We start from the raw sequence: 24,023 nt of genomic DNA on the forward strand, positions 1-24,023 counted from the left end.
AACTAGTTAAACGAATATGAGGGAACGATTTTGTAATACATATAACACAAGCATGCAATTAACAAATTCATTGTTGGTTCAATAAAAATACATAAATATATTTTCTTATTTATTTTGAATAATATATTTGGGATATGAATATTTGGGGATAAATTAAATATTTGCCAATAACTAGTTTGCCACAGTTATGCTTATATTTTTTAATACATATTGCTGGCAGCTTATTAATTTTGGCCAACAATTTGTTGGACATGTTTTTAATAACAACAAAGTTATTATTTATCCTATATGCTGGCAACTTATTTAATATTCAAATGTTGCGGAAAGCGTAGCGAAGACAAACGCTTTTGGTTAACAAGTAGCGCACATCAGCCAACTGCCAAATTAAACAGTTTGTTGTTTCGACCCCGTGGAGCCGGGAGCCACCAGTTGTGGCTAGAAAAGCACCGAGTCCACAGGTAACCCGAGTCCATCAAAGTTGCACTTGCACCCACCCGGAGCCAAAGTGACAAACACATGCCGGAACACCCGCAGTCATTAAAGTTTATTAAGAAATTCTGCCAACTCTTTGAGCAGCAGTTGGTGTCTGAGGGGGGAGGTGAGTTGGAGCTACTCTATATCTTTCTTGGGGGGAGGGGAGGCGTGTTGCTCTGGACCCCGCACACCATCAGCGCTCCTTGGGGCCACTCGATGGAACTTCAACAGCAGGCGACGAAATGTTTTGGTTTTGCGGCTTTTGCAATTTGGCAAAGTTCGTTTGGATTTTAACTTGAATTGGGGTTTGCCGGCATCGGCTGGGGGCCGCTCTTCCATCTTCCATGTTCCATCATAACGCATTGGGGACCCCAAGGACATGAACAGCCGAACGGAACTTGGCAGCCGAAATAATACACACGACTAAGCAAATACTCGGGGAGATGGTATCGCAAAATGCGAATATACAATACACGGAACGAAATGTGGTTCCCTAATGACTCACAATGGAAACCTTGTGAGTATCGAAAAGGATTTTGAATAAATTACAATACTCAGCAAAATTCCAGCGAAGAGGTATTCCATGAAATGCTATTATGGCCTTTATTCATTAAAAGTATGCATAATAAATTTTAAAGTACAAGCTTACAAATGGCTATGATTATAATATTGTTCATTATCAAATTCCATGTAAAGAGAGTATAACCAACTCATACAACTTATTGATGGAAATATGTACTCGATTCATAGTAAATTGAAAATATTTTTGAATATATTTTCGTTTGGTGTACGGGGCACTACATTATATGGGCACATACTCACTCGATTTCTGTGTATCTTCTGCCTGGTTTTTGCCTCTTTTCCGCACTTGGCCATGCATATGCGATACATTATAAACACTCACCTGTTCCACTCAGGTAGTACGAGTAGTAGCAGCAGCCAAGAGCACATACCATACAGTTTGGGGGCGGGGGCGGGGTCTGGGGATTATAAATATTTGCACATTATAGCAATATATACACTGCTTCGCTGCGCTTTGGATTCGGATACGGATACGGATTCGGGTTTGGATTCGGATTCAGATTCAGATTCTTTTGCTGCTGCTGCTTCTGCTGCCGCTGCTGCTGCCGTAGCCAAAAACAATTTCAATTCTAATGTGCCATTAATCATTCACAAACATTAAACATATTATTTTTTGCTGGCTTTCTAGCGTGAAATACAGGCAGCTTAGTTGCCTGTCAGGTGCTCTGCAGCGGAGCTTTTTGTGCATGGGTTAAATTTCGCTGACAGGCGCAGGAGCGAGGGGTTGCAGGGGGCTGGTAAGTGGGCGGTACAGGTGGGCGGTGCACAGGTGAGCAATGGCGAGAACACACTGAATGCACTAATTGTTGTGCTTGAGCGCACCGAAAGCACATGAACTTGTGAAATAGCTGGGCACAACAATATAACAGCGCTAAGTTGCTGATTCTGACGATCCTGCTGCCGCTGCTCTTGATGGCAAAACAAAATTTCCAAAAATATAAGCAGATGAAAAATAAAACAAGAGAGAATGTCATAGTTGAGGTACCCGACTATCAGATACTCATCGTTACTCAGATGGTGAAAGTGCGAAGGAGATTTTTAGAAGCTATTTAAAAAAATGAAAAAATATTATAACATTTTTCAAAAGTGTGGGCGTAGCAGTATTGGGCGGTTTGTGGGCGTGGCAAAATATGGAAATAAACTCAATCTCTCTAGCTTTTATAGCTCCTGAATCGAGGCCAGATGCAGATTCCCTCCGGGGTGCCGCAGGATCCTACTGCCAGAGATCCCGCCAGAGTCCTTTTACCTGTTACATGCTTTTCAATGAATATAGTATACCCTTTTTTCACTACTAGACACGGGTATAAATACTCAACGCACAAACAATGAGCGGGATAACGAACAAATATCGAAACGTGTGTTAACAGACGCCGTGCTCGAATATCACACTGGGAAAAAATGCGTGCTATAATATTACTTAAATAAACATTTAAGAAAAGGCCATGTTACTTACAATTTATTAAACAATTAGGATACATTTCAATCTTAACTTAATTATCATCAGAAAAGCTTTCTTAAAAGTATGAGCAGAACATTATTTACATTACTTTTCATTACATCTATAAACAATACTTATTATTATTGCTTATTTAATCATATTAAAAAAGTAAAGTACTTAATCATAGGGGTAAGCTATTTTTATAAAAAACGCTATCAGATTAAAATTCTATCTTAGTGTAATATGCACGTAGTTTATTGTTTATTTTCTTGTTAAATTGTATTAAGTAAATGAACACTACCTTACGATATTTGCAAAACAAATATATGAGCAAGATTTTCGCCTCTGTGCAGCAATTTCAATTGTGTGCGGTTTCACTTCAATCAACTGCAAATAGAAATCCAATTTAAGCCCAGCTTGTCGGCGCTGCCGAAAGTATGCAATGAAAAAATATGAAACTTAAATAAACTGAACCATGCATCTAGTCGATATAACCCGGTCTGTTTGCAGGGCATTGAAAACGTTTTCAATGGCTTTCCAAAAATCCAAAAATAAACGTTTAATATTTAGAGGAACATGCATATAAAATTGAGATCGTGTGCGTGTGAATAGGTGGGTAAGAAATGTACTACATATATCGGAATCGTTGTTTTCTTGTTAATTAGCTGGTTTAGCACACATGCCACTGTGTGTCTGCATGTGTGTATGTGTGTGTGTTGGTGCTGAATATTTATCGCTTTTCCACTAGCGCTTCTTGGCTTGAAGTGCTCTTTTCCTTATTTTCCTGTTGGCTTCGGCGAGTGGAACAGGGGGCATATGTGATTAGCCCAATGTCCGTGGCTAATTTATAATCGGGTGTGAGTGGGCGTACTATGCTTTTTGGCCAAGCGGGAGGATTGGGCTGGGTGCCGCACACACAAAGATACACCCCGATGGGGTGTCATCATCAGCGATTTTCCATGAATATGAAAATATATTATTAAAAGGCAACTAGAGCAAGAGCAACTTTTGCTGCTTTCGCGAACTTTTCCGTCGACAGCAGCAGCGCTAGCAGCGACTTTCGTTGAGCGGCGAGTAACAATAATAATTCGCACCGTGGTCGCGAACGTGGTCACCACATCAGCCAGCTCCTAGTTCCGAGTGTGCCGACAATCCCGAGTCCGAATTTCGAGTCCGGTACGGTACGTCAGTGCAACGCCAGTGCATCGGCGACAGGTGCACCTCTTTGTGTGTGGGCATACAGAGTGTAATTTGTGTGTGTGTGTGGGTGCATGAGTGTGTGTGTGCGTGCTGCACCAGAAAACCCAAAAATAAATGCCAGAAAATGTGTCACCTGCAAATAGTGGCGAACAATGCAAAAAATATGAAAAACTCCCCGCCGCGAATGAGCCATCAAAAATTAATTAAATAAAATGCATTAAAGGAAAACCAAAGAGATATATATTTTATATATATATGTATATATATAAATGTCCATTGCATTTGCTTCCAGCACACACACACACACACACCAAAGCTAATTAGCATTTAAAGCACAATTAAAAAGTGGAGCCGTAAAGGCTGGCAAAATAAAATCAACTTCAACCGCGAGAAAAACCAAAAAGCCAGAAAGCACAAAACCAAAAACTGAAAACTGAAACACAAAAATACTGAAAAACCATTTTGCTGCAAGTGAAACAATTAAATGGCATTTTAAGCGTATTTCTTACCCATTTCCCCTCGATTTCTATATGGACTCTTTCTTTGTGCTATTTTCATGGTACGGGGGGAAAATCGCTTACCAAAAATACAAAAAAAGAAAAGAAATATAAAAGTCCGGAGGGTAAAAATGTTGACATCGCTGGCGAGGACGTGGAAAGCCAGAACAAAAATCAAATAAATAAAATTAAAGAAAAACCAAGAACTACGCTCAAAAATAGAATATTAGAGACGTGCCGTGTTATGTTGCGGGGGGAGGGGGGAAATGAGGGGTGCGGCAGTAAAAATGCTGTAATAGTCGGGCCATATAGCCTGCATATACAATCTATAGCTACAGATACAAATGTATCTATCCATCTTTCGCTGCCGCTGTCTCCATCTTGTCGCTCATCGACGGCGACCGAATATTTTTTATACATATATAATTCATTTTTTCTGGCGCTCTCCTATTTTTTTCTTAATTTTTTTTTAAACTATTTGGTTTATTTGTTGTTCTTGCTGGCGGGTGGGCAAAAAGCGGTCTAAATATGTGGCCAACTTACAGTGGCGGTTGGAAAAAGGTGTTCCTGCAATGAATCAGCATCGAAAATTTGTGGGTATTTTGGACACATTTTCATACCCATTGCCTAGCTTTTGAGCTTTCCTGCACTGTAATCCGCTTTGTCTTCAATTTAAGAACTCAAGGTGGTAATTCTGATGTCGATGCTTTGAATATCTGCCAAATGCGCTTCAATGTATTTTAATTTAATGCCATCATTATTGTTAATTAGGTAATAAAAGTCACTCATCCATATGTGCAAATGCGTAAGCGGTTCGGCTTTTGAAAAATAAATCATTTTAATTAATTGAACTCTCGTTCTCTGGCTGCAAATATATCAATAAGTTTAGCCGATGTACATTCTTGCAATTTTTGACTACAACTCTTTGACATTATTTATTTGATGTATTCATAATTAATGCAGATAAATAAATGCCTTTTAAATGATATTTTAATATAAATTTGACAACATTTAAAGTGCTAATTAAATTGCTTAATACTTCTGTTTCGTTTTGGAAAACGTATCATTATTAAATTATAATAAATATAGGTGTGCAGTGATTCTACAGTATTACAAGTAGTAATAGTAGTAATCCGTCTGTGAAATATTATTTTTTAATTTTAATAGAAAGCACCGCATTAAAATTGCTAAATTTCTTAGAACTATTAACCTTTTATATTGCTCTTAATGGCTTAGCATTTCGCCTTGAACATTTGCTTGCAAAAGGAGCATTTAATACAAAAATATAATTTAAGAACAGTTTTATACGTATATATCTCACAACAATGCACCATATTTTGGCAGCCAGTGTGCCAGATTGTATCTGCGTCCACGCATTCGCTCGCCCGTGGATACAGATACATTCCGGCGATCCGCAGCAGCTGCTGCTTCCTCTTCTGCGTCGCTGCCAAAGATGTGAAAATGTAGACTGATGAAACGGAATACAACAAAAGCGAAATGAAAATACGAATAAAAATGAAAATGAAAAGCCAAAGGAAAGCAAAGGCGCCGCCGCCGATGATCATTGCGTAAAGTTGAGCGTTTTCGCCGCTGCTTCGCTTCTGTTGCTGTTTCATTTTCAGTTTCAGTTTCAGTTGGCCGATGGTGCGCTTACAAAACGCCGGTTTTCGGCGGACGCGTTCGCCTTCGCTTTCGCGCTCCTCAATAATCCAAAAACCCTGCACACAGATACTCACCCACACGCACTCATAATGACAGGGGGTGGGTTGGGCAAGGTGAAAGTGCAATAAGAAAGTGCAGCGGGGCGGGGGCGGGGGCGGCAAAGTGGCCGAAATTCCGGGCAGCACTCTGAAGGCAACTCTAGCAATTGGATGGCGTTATTTTTGGATTAAGCAGCGCCAAATTGTTACAAACGGTAAGCACCCACATTAAACCAAATAAATACGAATTTTCCCCCAGTGTGTGTGTGTATGTGTGCTTACACTTAAGCCAGACCAGTGTGCGTGTGTGTGTGTTTATTTGGTGAACATTAGTGTGCTTAAGTGCAAAGCCCAACCACCTACTTCTAAACTAAAAACAAGTGGCTTGCACCGAAAACAAATGAGCTGGAAATTGCTCGAGTTTTTAAGCCAATTTTGCAGAAACATTTCAGCTATTTACGAAACGAAAATGAAATCTGATTTATAATTTGTTAAAAGATATGCTCCAGAAATCATAAATAATATCCATGGAATTTTTCTTAGTATTTTTAAATTGCAGGAAATATGCTTGAAATTGTTCATTCTTCATAAAAATAAAAATATATTTATAGATATTCTTTATGGATACTTTTTTTGTAATATCAAATTGAAATCTTAGAATAGTTAACCTAATAAACGCCTGCGTTAAAAATATAATTAACAGTTTCTAGTTTTGCCAAATAATTTAATAAATAAATCACTTCAATCTTGCAGCCTCAAATATTTAGATTGAAATTTGTTTTTGTCACTCAATTACAAGTGCGAAAATTCTTCAGGTGTTCAATATTGAATGATCAAATTGCAGCCGCTTGTTTAAATATTTCTGTGTTTGTGTGGCGGCCGCATAAAATATTCAAGCAATTCAACAAAATCGAGAGCAGTCGTCGCAGCACAATGCTGCTGTATTTTAATAATGAAATCAGCAAAAACATGGCTGGCTAAATCAACAGCTTTCATCCAGTTTCGGGATTTGGGATGTGGATACGGACGAGGATGTGAATGTGAAATCCTCGAGATCCACACACATATGGACATACATATGCGTAGACAACCAGATTTGCGAGATGCCTCGCCTCGACGAAAATCTAACAATATTTGCACCTGATTCCAATGCACACGTATGTGTGCACACACGCACACATTTAGCCACGATTATAGTTTATATAGCACTCTCAAATTTGACAGACACGCCCACACACACACACAAATGCCATGGAGTCGAACCGATGGCTATGCCAGCGATGATAATGATGTCGATGCCAAAATAAAGACACTGAAAAATGAACAGGGGATACTCGTAGATGTTAATTGGGTTGTGGTGAAGATGCTACACTCTCACCTGAAGAATGCCACTTAAATTTTAGTAATTAATGGATTGAAAAGCAGGACACACTAAAATTTGCCAGCAATTTATAGAGAATTTTTTAAAGGAAAGAAAATTCAATCAAGTCATGGTTTTGAAATATTTACAGCCTCACATACAAGTGTTACTTGCTGATTAAAAATATGCCTTAAAATATCAATCATTCTATTACTTATATTTTTAGTACATAGCTAAAGACTATATTGGATGAAAATAAATTTTGCATAAAAAATATGATTAGTTTATGTATTTGATCCAAAAATTAAATAATTTGTATTATTATTATATGTTTTATGGCATTTATTAGTTATCTCTTTTATTTAAAATTCAAATACCAAATCCCTTAGGCTTAGTTGCATAAATTTTCAAAAGCAAATCGCACGTTGAAATATATACGTTTCAGCTACCTCTAAAATATTGAGTAATTGCAGACAAATATTATTTAAAAATTTGGCTCAAGGCAGTGCCATGTGACATATTGGCTGATTGACTGCTCTGTTGCTGGGGCCATATTATTTTAAAAGCGAAACATTCAATTTTCCACATTGACTTCCCATCGCTGGCGTTCAAGAGGCCACTACAATTTCATAACGTCAAACAAATGATGTGAAAAACTCTCGGCACTGCAACGCTGCAACTCGGCAACTCTGTTTTAATTTAAATGTACACATTTATTCATTCCTTTGTGCTAAGGAAAGGGTATTGAAAGCGTTGCTCCAAATTGTGTGGGCTGGCATATGGCACAGGGTTAAAAGCTCTTGCTCATTTTGTTCATTTTTTGAAACAGTTTTTTTTTTGCAGGAATTTTTTATGCAAATTCCCTTACAATTCGTGTGCTAAGTACAGAGTTGCAGCACGCACCTGTTTGTGTGCCTCCGTGTGTGTGTGCTGTGGGTGTGTATGTGTGAGTTTGTGTGAGTTTTGCGTTAAACTTTAATTGGGACATCAAGTGGCAAGCTCTTGTTGCTGCTGCTGGCGCTCTTTTCTCTCACGCCGTATTGCGCTGCCTTCCTGCCTTTTGTGTGTAATTTGCATAATATTTTATTAAATGTTGATTAATTTGTGCGATTCTTGGTCCGCTTCCGTTGGCCCAGCCAGAATGAATATTGCGTGCTTACGGGGGCAGCAGCTGTGGCAGCTGCAACACAAACAGCAGCAACAGCAGCAGCAACAGCAGCAACATGCAACAGCAAAGCAGCAACCAGAAGCAATTAAACGGCATAAAATGCCTGCAAACACAAAAATACTTCATTACGATAATTTCAAGTATCTTTTATTGCATTTTCCATATAGAATGGGTACATACCCTATGATTTTCATACGCTTCCCTCGAAATGACGCAAATCTAAATAATGGTATCTCTTCCTCCCAGTTGCTAATTTTATTTGAGGTGACACACAAGGCGGGAATTTCAATTTCAAAATAGAGACTTCGAGAGAGAAGGCGCCGATATTCGAGTGTGTGTGGAAAATATGAGTGTGGCAAAAAAAAAAAAAATGAGCACATTTCAATATTTTTGGCTCTATTTTTAGGCCAACGCACAAAATAGCAAGACAAACAAAATCGTCTGATGAACACACACACACAGGAAAAGATAAAATACTTTTTGTTTTGCCCAGCCAGGCGGTGCTCAAATTAGTTTAAGATACATTTCTAAATGTGACAGTAGTGAGTGAGTGTCTCAGGAAATTGGAAAAATAAATACTATACGTGCCGTTTTGCATATTTTCGATAGTTCGTACGAAATTCCACAATTGTAATTTGTTAGCAACAGCTGTAAAATCAAAATGAATTTGGTTTTAGCCGATGGCAATTGATTCAAGTTTGCAATTGAACGACTTTTAACTATAAAATCTATATATGTATAGCTACAGTTTTTGATGGCAATAAAGTGTTATATATAGACCGTTGACATTGAAGTTCTGGTGCTGCTGGAAATATTTTTAAAATTATTTTGCTCTTGTTTCAAATACTTGTTTGATTCTCCCCGTTTTTGTTTTGTGTTTATAATTAGACGTTCACATATATTTATAGGAGAATTTAGTGATAAGTTATACAAGGTTAACAGAAATGGCAAATAAACGTGCTTCGGTCGTTATTAAATAATACAGGCGAATTGTTTTATATGGCATTTGTACATTACATTTGCAGGTTTTTAATTAAGTGTTAACACTTAAATTAATTATGTTAAACAAATTAAATATGCTTGCCTTATAGACAGCCAATTTGTTGAACATCTTTTGCCTGGCAAATTACATGATTGAATAAATGATTTTTAATTTCATAGTTTAATAAAAATATAACACTTCTTATGCCAGTATAAGGAACTCAATTACTACTCGGCCAATTAGCTTTTATGACCAGCTTGTTTAAGAATTAATTAAACGCTGCCATTGAAACTTAATCACATTATTGCCAACCCTTTTCAAATTAAGTTTTCACTTACCTCATTATCTCATTCAGTGTTATTTTGCATTTCAATTACAGAACGAACAACGACCGACATTTAACGATTAACATTAAGACCAACTGAAGTAGGGGAAAGTGCTTAGGATTCCTTTTTTCCGAATTCGCCCACATACCGCCAGCAAAGAAGAACAACAAAAGAAACCCGTTAAGCGGAACTAAGTCGCGTGGAGGATTTTAAAAAATATTTTTTATCAACAATATTTTTGAAAAACTTCCAAAGACCCAAAGACATTCGAAGCAGTAGCCGACGACAGAGAAGCTTCGAGGCAAACAAAGGCCAGCCAACAAGCAACCGAAGTTAAACACTTCCCCAAGAAGCAACTCGCAACTCCGCAGGAAGAAGCAGTCCAGAAAGGAAACAACCAAAAACATCCATACAAAATGGCCGCCCTACAACGGAAGCTGGTGCACAAGCAGTTCAACTCGCCCATGGGCCTCTATTCCCAGGAGAACGTGAAGGCCACCTTGAACCGCGAGCTGAAAGCCTTCGGCGGCGAGGGGTAAGTAACGGGGCGGTGGGGGTTGGAGGGGGGAAATGATTAAAAATAAGAAAAAGAAAATAGAGCTTGTTTGCCCAAGCGAAATGATTATCATACATTTAAATGCATAATTTCATAAAATAGATGAAAGCAGCCAGCTGGGGGAAAATGCTCGCAAAATGGTCGGTGGGGTAGGTGCGTTTTCTTTTCTCTTAGCCGGGATACATATTCCCTAGCGGAATTTCTGTTCACTTTTTAGGGTCATCGAGGCGATTTAAAACCAGCCGTTGCAAGCGCTTAATAGCATATATATATCTTTAAGTCATTGTTTTAAACTAATCTTAAACCAATTCCAAAAGATAATAATTATAAAATTTTATTTTACTTAAGACTCCAGTTTTTTAAAACGATCTTTTATCCAGAAAAGTTTAATTAAAATAGTTATGTTTTAAATAATAGATATTTTCTTATAAGAGTCCCATTTTAGTTCAAAGATACATGATACTTGAGAGGAACTCTAATGACCTTTTTTTATTCTTCAAAGCCCTGGAAATGCGTTGGTAACACAAGCTCCACTGAAAGCCTCCTTTGCTGGCTGTTCTATTTTGACAGATACAAAATCCGCTGCCACAAAACAGGTGCACAAAACACATTAATTAGTGGGCAAACAGGGGAGGGGATTTAGAGGGGGTGTGCCCCTCACTTTGTGCATCGCAGCGCGACTGCAGCGTCGACTGAGGCAGCGACTGCAACTGCAACTGCTGGCAATTTGTTGCTGTGGCACACAGATACTCAAAAACACGATGGCGGCAAAAACAACACGAACAGCGCCTACAATTAAATGCTTTGACGTTTAATTGTAATTACCAAAAAGCTTTACAGGCAACACACGGCGACGCGTATCTCAGCGATGCTTTTCCGACTCGAGATTCATTTGTAGCTGATGCTGTTGTCGCCACAACAATAACACCATCTCATCTTAGTGCCTCCACATACGTACACATACGTACATTTATCGCTGGCATTGTTGTTTGAATAAACCGGCCTCAGTCGCACCTCACCTCACCTCTAGTCGACAAAACGATCAGATACGATCCGCCAGATAGATATAGTGGTGATCTGCTCTGGTGAGCAAAAAACTTTAAGTGGCTTTCAGTTATTCGGTGACTATGCGTGCGACAAAACGTGTTCAACTGCAACGGAGTCTTTGAAATTTAATTACCAGAGCCCAAAAACTGAAAACTATAAGCTGACAACTGAAAACTTAAAACTCAAAACTTTCAATCGCATATTCGCGAGCGTGAGTGTGCGTAACGTGTTTTCCCGAATTAGGGAGCAACTTTTCCCAAAAACAGCTGAGCCAAGGCTTCGACCAAGTTGAAACTTCGAAAATAAAATGTACGTGTAGCGGGAGCAACCCAAAAGATACATTTTATATAACGCCAGTCAAGTGTGAACAAGCAAAAAGGAGCAGTTGGGATGCCAGAGCTTGATCTTAGAATGTTTACAGCTGACTTAAATACACAACTAATATTTTCGAATATTAGTTTGATAGAATGGATATGGATAAAACTTTTAGGGACTCTTATTGTGATAATATTAAACAGTGTGGCATTGTTTACAAAATATGCAATTAAAATATTGTTTGAAATAATCGGAAGGTTATAGGATTAAATTGAATCCGTTTGGATAAAAATCCAGAAGATAGTTTACTTGATATGATACTAACAATATTGTTACCTTTAGAAATAAAGTTCTATATATAAGTTGATAATGATCTTCCATACATTAAGCTATCCGAAATTACCAATTAATTTCTGCGCGTGTAAAGTGATTAAAAATAATTCAAGACGTCAGCCAGTCGATGAGTCACCCAGTTTAGCATTAGTGCACCGATTTAATGCAACAGAATCGAGTCGAAAAAAAAGAACAACTAAAACAATGTCAACAAACAAGCGGCAGGCGTCTAGCCAAAAAAGTAGTGAGGCATCTCTTGACTTTCTGCCCATCGGTGAATCACAGGGAAATCGGAAAATTAACCAATCAAATTTCGAACAGAAAATAATTAAAAGCTGTGCTGTTAATTAAGCGCACGCCACTAAGTGGATATTTGGGCAAATATTTGAGCAAAATCTCTATCAAAATTCAATGAATTGAATGTCTATCTATCTATCTTTATATTTGAGCCAACATGGGCCTGCGGCGAATGAGGTTGTCACAATGTTTACAATTCCTTCAAATTAATCAACTAATTAAAGTTGAGGCCGACAGATGTGAGTGATTTCTTTTCGAATGTTCCCAGCTAAAAGGTCAATGTCGGATCTAATGAGGAATAGCTGACGTTCGTCTTAAATTGCCGGAAAAGCTTAAAGCTTGGCGATTATCTCCGAACTTTGTCGTCCATAAATTCTTTAAGGTCTTATCTCAGCAGGCACATTTTCTTAGCTTAAATATTTCTGTTTGTTATCTCGTTTTGTAGAGGCAAAACATTTCGGCCAGATTAAGATGATGCGTTGAAGGCAAAACATTTCAAGCAAATTATAATTAAAGCTGAAAACTCTTTTCGCCAGCTTAAAGAAAATCGCCAGGCAAGCGAAAGGCATAGTTTTGTTTGTGTGCAAAATTTCCACCCAACTTGCTGCGATTTAAATCAAAATTCGCTTTTCCTTCCGCTCAAAGGAGCATATTTTCGTATGGAAAAAATAAACATTGTTATAATAGAATTTGGATATATCAAAGTGTGTTTAAAATTGTTCATATTGTTCTTTTGCCAAACATTTAATGTATCTGTTTGTAAAACTTTTAAAGGCTAAAAATAATTTATAAAAACAAAAATATTATAAAAATATAAATAATATTTTAAATTTACTCCGCTTCTCCACTGTTTGAAGCAATTAAAAAATCGATATTTCGAATTGCGCTTGTTTATTTTACTTTCATGTTTCAAAGCCGTGCATATAGTTTATACTTAATACTTTTATGTAACATGTCGCATATAATTATGTATGTAAACTGATGGCCCAGGTATCGCAGCATTTTTAGGAGTCGCAGTATGCCCTCAACGTGGACAAGGAACACGATTTGCGGCAACAGGAGTCGACAACACCGCGAAAATCGCGCCGAATGCTCGACAGTGAGTTCATGTGGTGAGATTCGGAGCTATCCAGATCCGCCAAGTGGTCCTCATAATCGAATAGGCCCACTGCAAGTAAAATAAGTGAGTTCGTGCCGTTTGGTAACCCCAAACCCCAAAAAGCAGCCGATACATACAGGTGCCTCGTTTGGCGAACATCGAATTGAATCCGTTGGGACAGGCCACCCTCAGCATGTCCATCAATGCTGGGCCACAAGCCCGCAACGAGTTTGCGGCCTGGGCGGATAGCAGGAGCGGGATCAGGAGCAGGAGCACTGGGATCACGGAGCGGAACATCATTGACTAGCTGGAACTGCTGCTGGATAGGATGTGGTGCAGTTTCCGCCGCTGTCAGCCATTTTTATATCCGCCGGCGCACTTTCACCTGTCAGATTGGATTAGTCTTTTGGGGTCAGCGTGGGCCGGAGCGTGCTTGCTAATTTTCAATGTCAGGACATCGCAGGGTGCTATCATTAATTTATGCCCATGGATTAGCGTAACTTTCGCTTAATCGGATGCACCTAGGGGTGGCGGAATCTATATATAATAACAGAAACCAAAATGTGTAAAGTTTTAGTTAGAAGGGCTTTCATTTTCAATAAGTTTAATTGGCTTATCGTGCAAAAAGTGCATGCGATCATTAGTTTGTAAATACGTGATTTGTATTCAAAAGTTAAATATGAAAAGAGTAATGTATGTATTGTATATCTAAGAAAGTGAAGTCGTATTTTTATATATTTATTTATATTTTTGCCTTTTCATATGTATAAATCTAAAACTATTGTCAAAAGAACGCATAGCCATCGAACACATGCCTGCGAGCATGTTTAAAAATAAATTTAAATTTGGCGCCAACTGCTTGCAAGCAGGCGAAGCAGTGTAGCACACACAAGCAGTACTTGCCGCGAAATTTGAAATTTTACCTAATTCATTATACGATTGGCACTGATTTGACTAATTACATTGTTTTTATACGTTATTTTTTAGGATTGAAGTCGACGACCAAATAACGAAGCCCCTGAACTTGGCCAACTCGGCCGTTCTGCGCGCCGTCGAAGAGGAAGAACAACAAGCCAAATGTGGTAAGTTATACCTTTTTTTGGATTTTTGTCTGTGCGCGTTTATTTTATGTTGCCGAGACAAAAAGAAACAGTGTAGAATCATTCAACAAAACAGCCAACTCCAGTCCCAGTGCTCGTCCAATATTAGTGTTTCTTACAGATAAATTTAAATAAATTAAGGGGACTTCCCCCACAAAGATTTCTACCCCACTGAAAGGCAGAGCCGACCGCGTCAGCGAGGCGATGTGGATGCACTGCATCACACGCTGCACCAGCAGCTGCTCAACCAGATCAAAACAGACTATCTCAGTCACCAGCAGGACATCACTATCGATCGGGACACTGTGCTGAAAATCAACCGTCTTGCCACCAAGAGGCATCTGCTCAAACGGGATCACAGCTGGCCTCCGGCTGAGCAGGATCAACCATCCATCAATCCCGAACAGAGCCATCAGATCTCCTGCAGTCCATCGCACAGTATTGAGGCTTTAAGGGAGAAGTTCCAGAGTCCCACCCTGGTTATCGAACCCACCGCCAAAGAAGTGAGAGAGCAGCGACGACGCGATGGTGGCTCCAAAGAGAGATCGAAAACGCCCCAAAAGGTCACCGAAGAACGCGACCTGGCGGAGGTTTTCCATCAAACTCCCGTTTCGAAAGGCTTTTCCGCTCCAGAGACCAAGGCAGCCGATGTGGATTTGGGTTTGGTGGCTCCGCGATGTGAGTACTACGAGCAATTGGCCCACAAAAGGTCCACCACCCCAACTCTGCCCACTCAAATCACTCCATATAGGCCAAGATACAAGAGGCAGGCTCATTCCCTGGATCGTAGCCGCTCCCGGAAACGGACAGTGGGTGCTCCGGAATTGCCGCCACCTAAGCCGAGAACCTCAAAGCCAAAAGTCCAACGTCGGTGCATAAAACTGGCCACTGAGGTGAAGATCTCATATGGCCACGACGGCGACAGCGAGGATGAGCCCAATTCTGGTCAAGATGTGGATTTGGAGACCTTGCCGCTGCCACCGACACCGGTGTCGCCAGCTGCCGCGAATCTCAATCAAGCGAAGACAGCAGGGCGAATGGTAATTGACAACGTGGCAGTTAAGCAGCAGCAGCAGATGGCTTTGGCTTTGGCCACAAATGGGAGCATCAGTCCGGTGAATACGAATCCAAGTCCGTTGGCCAACACTCGCATTGTGCCCATTCGCGTGGAGGCATCGGCGGACCAGCTCAAGCTGAGTGCCCAGCAGATCTACGACGACGCCTGTTCGTATCTGCAGGATCACCAGGAGATGGAGGATATCCAGCCCCAAACCGAGAGTCCCACCTATGTGAGTGCCACCGGTGGGATTAAGTTGCTCCAACGGCAATCGAGCAGTACGCCAACCACTCCAGTTCCACCGCCCTTGCCTTCGCCGATAATGCGATCCAAGTCTGGCCAGGATTCGCAGGCTAAGGAAAATCAGACGAAAAGACAGGGACGCATCTACAGTCTGGAGACCACAACGGAGAAGCAGCATGAGGCACATGTTGAAATTGCCCAGCTGGAGGCTAAGTATGCCCACATCCAGCAATCCATAGCGGAGCACCTGCTCCAAATCGATGCCTATATGGAGAATGCCAAACAGGCGCTGCAAAGGAGCGCTCGGACCACACCAGTATCAACTCCGGCACCAATACCACCAACAGAAACAGCAACTCCACCGCCACCTCCTCCGCCACCACCACCAGCCCTACCCGCCAGACCCCTCAGTTCGGCGTCCAACGAAGCCTGGGACATCTTCGCCCATCGCCAGTCACCCGTTTTGGCCGTGGAAAGCCCATTGCAGGCGATACTCCGCCAGATTTACACCCGGGCAGCTGGATTACCCAAAAGGCTTTCCAAAGAGATTAAGGAGGATGCCGATGCCGAGGCGGAGGCGGAGGAGGAATCTCTTACCGAAAACGTGCCCATTGTGGAGCGGGCTCTGGATGATCTGCATAAGATAGCAGTGGCACTGGAGCAAAAATCGGAGCCCGCGAAACTCATGCACGTAGAACTCCGGACAACGCCAGCTGTCTCTGAAGCGGAGCACGTAATCATCAAGGACGAGGAACAGGACGCGGACATGGAGTACAGACACGTATCGGATGTAATTGCCAACTATGAGCAGTTGGCCAAAAAGGAGTTCGAGGAGTGCAAAGAGGAGCAGGTGGTAAATAGCGAGGAGGTGCTGCCCAAAACTGAGTTGAGAAAAGCAATAGAGGAGCAGCTGGCCAAAAAAGGATTAAGGGGAGGTAAAAAGGTACTTGAAGGAGAGGAGAAAGCACTTACCAATCTGGATGTTCAAAAGGATATAAAAAAGGATGCCAAGGCGGTATCACCTTCCAAAGATGAGTTGCTGGAAGACAAACCAGCTATCCAAAAAGATATTAAAAGAGATTTGGGAGCTAGTGAAGCCACAGCAGATGCGGCAGTGGAGGAAACGGACAGATCCTGCGGCCATGGAGACTCCTCAGTCTACTGCCCAGTTTGTGATGAAATGCGCTGCTCACCAAACACCTGGGGCAAACTTAACAAAGCCGATCAGTGGCGGATTGCCAATCTGCACAACGAACCCTTGAAGAACTACAAAGCCACCTATGAGATACGGAGTCCGTACATCTCGCGGCAGATCTCCTGGGAGGATATGCAGTCGGCCAAGGAGAATGTGCCACCGGAGAAACTGCAACGTCAGCGAAGTTTCGTGGAGATTGTGACCACACCAGCGACAGAATCTCCGCCTCCATCGTCGCCGCCGCCGCCACCTCCTCCACCCAGGCATTTGGCCCTTCAGAAACCGGAAACGGAAGTAACATGGGAGCGTAGTCGTTCGCCCAGTCCGTTGCCATCTCGCAAATATCCTGCTCCACTCATAGAAGCTCCACAGCGCTCCAGCTCTCCCTATGCCCTCAATCCCGTCCAGACGAAAGCTCCGCCATCGCCCGTTAATCTGCCGGCGAAATTCACGCATGTGCCGCAGCTCGAAGGCCACAATATTGGACTCCTGGTGAAAACGGCCACGGAGCCACTGCAGCAAAGCATGTCGGCATCCTCGTCAATGCTGGCTGCCACGCCCCCGTCCACGCCCCCGTCCACGCCCCGTTCTGCGGCACAGCCCTCGCCCTTCGAATTCCCAAGTCTCGAGCCGGCGGAGGAGCAGCACAAGTTCAAATCCCTGGCCTCCTTCGACGAGGTGCAGCGAGATTTCGGCGTTAACCGATCGTTCGATAATGTATCACCACGTCCATATCTGGGTATTGAAGGTGCGTGACATCCCCACCGATTTGTGTATCCCATTATGTGTGATCCAAGGGATTCTTCCACATGATTCAGTGTTCTTCTTTTCAGTGACTCAGTAGACTTAGAGACCTTGGGCTTTTAGGGATTATGCGAATTTCAAATTTCCTCGCTATTGATATTTTTCTTTTAAATTTCATTTTTCTTCAGCTTATATATGCTTTGCAGACAGATCACAGCGTCTATTTTCGAATTATATTGCTGACTTTATGAGCAGACATATATCACAGATATATATATTCGGGACCAATGAATGTTTTAATTAACTAGGTATTTTGCCAGACATTTTCTGCTCAGTTGAAACAGTCAATAATTCGATATTAGAATTCGTAGTCCCTTTAAGTAATTTATACCTTTGTGCGCATAAACATATTTCAAATGTATGTTGAGTCTGTATGGTTTATATGTAAACAACAGGCTCGTTTGTAGCCAAAACTAATTGTCATGCATGCACAAATTAAATGACTCTTTGTGTGGCAACTAGATATTGTGAAGGTACAATTTTTCGTATTTATCTGTGACGTTTGACGGTCAAAACGAATTTGTTGCGTTGCTAACGAGCAAACCATGCCTATTATATCAAATAATTGCGAGTGTAGGGATTATTTCGATGGCTGATATGGCAGACACACATATGAGTTACAAGCTTGCTAATAATTTTAATGAGCCAACTTTTGCCGTGTACACCTGTGTGAATACGTTTAAAAACAGATTTGTTTTAGTTCGCCCAAAGTGACAGCCGTTTAAATTTAGCCAACGACTCGCTGGCTTTTGAGTCACAAAACTACTTATATCTGCTTTGGCCACAAGATAGATGATAGATAGTTAGTTGGCCGGGATCAGGCTATATCCGCAAGATGGATGGACGTGTGGTGCGCCCACTTGATTTGCCGCCCAGGCATAACAAATCGGCATAACAATAAACAGTCATCCAACCTACTTGGGCATCCTATATAGAACTGGGCAAAGAGCCGCAAGTATGCGCATATATCCCCCACTCTATATATATATATATAGAATTAAAGATATAGATAGCTGCGGCAAACACCTTGAGATATTCTGCCGCGAGTGAGGGAGTGGGCACGATGATAAGTATTTCAAGGTGGGGCCCACAAATCACACAAAAATCGAAGGTGTGTAAACAATGTGATCAGCTTGATGGGGAGGTGGGTATGGTAAGGGATCCAACCCGATCAAGATCAGCATACTTAGCAGATCCTCGCGGAATATACCCATCTGATGATATCTCTGAGTTGCTGCCGCTCTCGGAGAAGTCTTTACTTTCGCGTATCTCGCGGATTCAGATTCAGATTCAGCTACAGCTGAAAGATACAGATACGAAAGTCGAGTGTGTGCCGAATGTGTGGGTTGGAACCCACACGAGTGCCAATGTTTCTACATCTTGGCGCTGGCTAACAATAATTTCCTCTGCATTTCTCTGGCTCCTCACTTAGTAGCATACATCGAAGGCAAACATATCGCAGCGCGAACGATCAACGAATTAGCAAATAGAAATAGCCAATAGCTATAATAGAAAATAGAAATTAAATTGGGCAAACGCACGCGAATCGAACCGAATCAAATCGAAATTGAATAAAAAGAAACCAAAAACAAATTCAATCGCCGTGTTTTGCCGAATCATTATTTTATTTCGAAATTTTCAACGATATCGATCCGAAGGATAAACGAAAACGCGCTCCGAGCCTAAAAAAATCTTAGCCATAAATCAGATCAAATCCAAGTCGAAGTCGTGGTGTTCCTGATCAACAGACTCTCCAAATATCGAATTCAATTGATTGCACCTCGGGATTATATAACGCTCTTCTCGACTTTCGGCGAGCGGACAAGTCAAAAAATAGCCGCAAAAAACAAACATATACATCTTGGCATATAAGTGTATTTGTTATTTTTGATATCTATACGAGAATATTTTTATTCTTACGCAAAGGCCCGATCGGCCATATAGATAGATAGCCAAATAGATAGAGATACGCGAGTAGAGAGCAATATACATATAACCATGGTCGCTCAGTGGAAAATCATCAACGAAAACTACAAAAATCTGGAGGGTAAACACACACACACCATTTTCACACCACCCCCATATGTGCATGTATATAGCAATATATCGCCCCGATCCCCACGAAACGATTTCGAGCAAACAAATGTTGCCAATGCAGCAGCAACATGTTGCAAGTACAGCGACGACATCCTCGTCACCCCATGAGTAATGTCAAATTCTTAGCTTTCGGCTCGTTCTCATCGTCTAAATTTAGATGCAATGACAGCCGTGTATGATTTGCAGAATCGGCACCGCCATCCCCACCAGTCCCACCATTCCCACCGACCGGCCCCGCCCCCTTTCCGCCTCCTTTGTGTTCGCACATTGCTATTCCACATTGGCTATAATTTTAATTGGCTTAAATCATTTTCAAATTGTTTCGCTAGCACTGGGACGCAGTGCGGCATCCAAGGTTATAGTGACGCCCACGTTTTGGCCGCATTTTGTTGAATGTTATTGCACGGCAGCTGCGCCGAGCAGCTGCATCATCATCGAAAGAATTCCGAGTATTTATCGTTAACTATTTTTTTATTTTTGCTCTCATTGATTCAGGCTACAAGCGTGTGGCCTGGCCACCGGCCTCCGAGGAGCGGATCATCCGGGAGTTCACCCCCCAGCCGCAGACGCAGAGTCCGGCTCCCGGTGCCGGAGGCTACTATCCGCAGGCCCACGCCCCCACAGCAGCAGCTGCCGCTCCACCTCAGGTAAATTGCCAGCCCAAGTGCTCAATTGAAACCAATGAATTGTATATACATATAGTCAAGTTTCGTGTGCGTCGAGTGTAAATATAATTGTATCCGCCACTGACACAATTTGTATCTCATCCCGGTGGGGCATTAAACGCCATGTACATAGCATTTGGAGACCCAACTCCGCACTCCCATTTCCCAGCCTAACCACACTGACAACTTGCAGGGTCCCATTTATAACAACGTCCAGCCACGCACCACCCAACCACCACAAAATGCCTACCCATCGGCACCACAACCCACCAGCACCGCCTACCCCACCAACCAGTACCCAGATAGTTATCCGCATCAGGAGCAGCAGCAGCAACAGCCTGTGCAGTACACACAGGCGCAGTTCGGTCGGCAGCGCTCGAGGGAACCCGTCCAGGTTCCAGCTCCATCTCCAGCTCCCGCAACCGATCCCAGCGGTTATCCATACCAGACTAACTATCAGTCCAACTATCCGCAGGAGCCGCTGCAGGCAGTGAACAATGTGGGTGGTGGCTGGAAACACATTGGTGCTCCGCAGCCCAAGTCACGCAGTGAATTCACCGCCGGCAATGGAGCCTATCCCCCGTTCCAGGGATCCTACCAGCAGCAGCAGCCGCAGGTACTGTCTTGGTCGGGTTGGATCCCAACTTTTGGCTAAGCGAAGTGAAGCTACATATTGCACTGCGGCTGCGATCGTCTATGTCTCCTGCCAACGTTGATCTCCTTCTATCTAGAACAAATACTAAACTCCCTTCTGAAACACTTACTAAACATTACTCTCTCTTATTAGACTAATAAGTATTTATTTGTACTTAAGGCTGAACCTTAGGATAACCATACTTTCCATTTTATACACTTCCTAAACTAGCATTCTCTACTAAACTTAATATTACCCTTTAAAATCAAGCTTATTATGCATATTTAAAGAATATTAAATGTAATGTCGTCTTAAAAATCAAAAATTTGTTAGTAACTTTTGCGAAATCTGAACTAACTCCTGTTCTTAGGCAAATACTCACTTAACCCATGGCTTTAATGGCATTTGCTTCTTTCTCTGCGACTTTCAGCTGTAAACTGCGCCTAAACTTATCCAATACTTAACTCGAAACTCAACCTCCCATCCTCTAACTATGGTCTTCTGTCTATCTCTATCTCCAACATATTCGATCTATTGTATCTACATCCAATGTGAATGTGTCGTATGCACCTCCCAACCAACAAACACCACCCATCTACGAATTTAAATCATAACCTGTGATCGAAACCCATGTCGAACATGCATGTTGGCACCACCAAACACCACTGCACCACTGCACCACTGCACCAATGCACCAATGCACCACTGCACCACCGGTTGAATCTCAGCAGCAGCAGCAGCAGTACGGTGCTCCGTCTTACGATGGCCAGCAGCAGCAGCCTGCAGCACAGTGGCAACAGCAGCAGCAGTATCAGCCTCAATCGCAGGCTCAGGCGCCCTATCAGCCACCACAGTGGAACCAGCCGCAGCAGCAGCAGCAGCAGCAGCCATCGTACCAGGCTTCACCGTACCAACAGCAACAGCAGCAGCAACAGCCATCCTATTACCCACAGCAAAATGGTGGCTCGACCTATGCTCAACCCCCATACAATTCTTATTCGCAGCCCCAGTTGCCCTACTCGCAGGATCAGACTGATCTGCAGCAGCAGCAACAACAGCAGCAGCAGCAGCAGTATCCGGGAGCCTACGCTGGCCAGGATAGCTACCGGGGCGCCAGTCCCGGCATCATCACCCTGCGCAAGGAGGCTCCAGTCAGCCAGAAGCCTGCGCCAGTCTACACTTCGCAGCCAGCCGCCGTCAGTTATCAGGGTAATTTGGATCTCCTTAAATTAGTTAACTTATAGTTAACTTCGATTTTATTATTCCAGGAGGCAGCAAATTGCGCGGAGATTTGAAGTGGCCACCACCGGAGTACAAGGAGGCCGCGGCTCGCGAGAACGAGGAACGACGCCAGTTGGCGTTGGGCCCCGTCTGCCGTCCCAGGAGAGTCAACCGGGTAGGATATAGCCGATTAAGATCCACATCAATCCGATATTAATGCATATGTGTAATAGCAGGACTACACACCCTTCTTTGCCAAGCACCAGTTGAACAATGGCTATCCCAGCTACAAGGTGCCTCCGGGCACCCAGCACATTTTCGGCTAAGTTTGGGAAAGACTCATTCAGATGCCAAGAACAACAACAGCATAAAATTCAATGGAACCCACTTCATAATAATACTGAAAACGATCAATGTATATGTTACTAAAACGAAACACTAACGAACCAATCTATCTATAGGATATATACAATTGTTATACTAATCTTAAATGACCACTAACGACGCCATATATACTATACATATATTACGAAACGAACCCATGATAGGTGAATGCAATACTACAGCAGGTGTGACACCAACCCGTGAATCATCTTCACTATTATCCGTATAAATATATGCTCGCTGATCCCACGATCAGATTGCATCCACTCGAGATAATACTAATGATGATTCGTGGGCTTGGAACCCTGATCCAAGCTGCCAAACGGGGCGATGGATAACGAAACTCTCCATGCACCCATACTATATACACATATTTGGAGCATGTGCATATAGTATGGCTTAGATTGGAGACCAGAACTATAAGCTGTATGCTATATAGTGCTAGATTCTAAGATGATTGTTAAACTATTAACTAGCAAATGAAAAAATGGAAACGATGCGACCCAAGACGGAAAAATGATAATGAGATTGAACCTTGTCTTAGATGTAAGAGCACTACTAAACTATTTATTGTGAGCATATTCTATTTAACGCAGATCCCGTGCAGCGATGAGCTCAAGGAATCCACTGGGCGAACCATGAGTTCCCCGATATCGTGGCACATCCTTTGGAGCCGCTCGCACGGGTTTCTCAATGTTTATTGTTTGAGTTTGCATGCTTTTTGCTTATATCTTTACTATATGCACATATATATATATTTACCTTGAAATTGTTAAACTGCAAATTATAAAAAACCGTCAAATATCCCGCTATAAGTAAGTTATACAAGAGACCAGGCGACCGCGCCGAAACAAATCTGTGAGTTCGGAAAATGTCATTCAAGGATATGAAATGCAACGCGCTCGTTCGGATCATGCCACCCCTATAAGGCCCCATTAGTCCCCCTACCAGACGCCCGAGGTCGGCCCTTTAGTCCGCCCGCTGACCCCAGGCAATAATATGAGGATGCCTTTGCCTGCTGGACGAGCAGCCGCGGACTCAGGGCCCGGATCTTGGCGTATGGAGCGGGGATGAGGCCGGGGCGAGGTCGAGGACGGGCCAACAACTCTCAGACTTTACCAATTACTATGACCAGCCATGTCTATACGCAACTACACTACGATGTATAACTAATATGAAATGAGAAACTAAATAAACGGCAAGTTTTGATTACTCGCGACGAGAAGAACTATTTCGAAGGTTTTTTCAA

At 42.2% G+C, this 24,023-nt stretch overlaps 2 protein-coding genes across 15 annotated transcripts; one reads left to right on the forward strand and one right to left on the reverse strand.

Annotated features, from left to right (window-relative positions):
- Positions 1-3,659: 3,659 nt before the first annotated feature.
- On the forward strand, positions 3,660-24,005 carry LOC117140900 (altered inheritance of mitochondria protein 3). Of its 14 annotated transcripts, XM_033304071.1 has the most exons (9): positions 5,810-6,106; positions 9,781-10,262; positions 14,362-14,456; positions 14,616-17,717; positions 20,366-20,517; positions 20,729-21,151; positions 21,898-22,378; positions 22,438-22,565; positions 22,627-24,005. In XM_033304071.1, the coding sequence occupies exons 2-9, from the start codon at positions 10,144-10,146 to the stop codon at positions 22,714-22,716; spliced, it is 4,590 nt and encodes a 1,529-aa protein (XP_033159962.1). In that variant the 5' UTR covers positions 5,810-6,106; positions 9,781-10,143; the 3' UTR covers positions 22,717-24,005. The 14 variants fall into 14 exon arrangements, with proteins under 14 accessions (XP_033159955.1, XP_033159962.1, XP_033159948.1 ...); XM_033304064.1 differs by lacking the exons at positions 5,810-6,106; positions 14,616-17,717 and adding an exon at positions 3,660-3,675 and having other exon boundaries at positions 9,983-10,262; positions 22,624-24,005; XM_033304057.1 differs by lacking the exon at positions 14,616-17,717 and having other exon boundaries at positions 5,824-6,106; positions 22,624-24,005.
- Positions 13,168-13,714, reverse strand: LOC117140902 (probable insulin-like peptide 5). Its single transcript, XM_033304072.1, has 2 exons — positions 13,512-13,714; positions 13,168-13,443 (listed from the first exon to the last, which is right to left on the reverse strand). Exons 1-2 carry the CDS (start codon positions 13,672-13,674, stop codon positions 13,280-13,282), a joined length of 327 nt encoding a protein of 108 aa, XP_033159963.1. The 5' UTR covers positions 13,675-13,714; the 3' UTR covers positions 13,168-13,279.
- Positions 24,006-24,023: the final 18 nt, after the last annotated feature.

The sequence above is a fragment of the Drosophila mauritiana genome, chromosome 3L (genome assembly GCF_004382145.1).
Source record: "Drosophila mauritiana strain mau12 chromosome 3L, ASM438214v1, whole genome shotgun sequence".
NCBI classification, from domain to species: Eukaryota; Metazoa; Arthropoda; class Insecta; order Diptera; family Drosophilidae; genus Drosophila; species Drosophila mauritiana.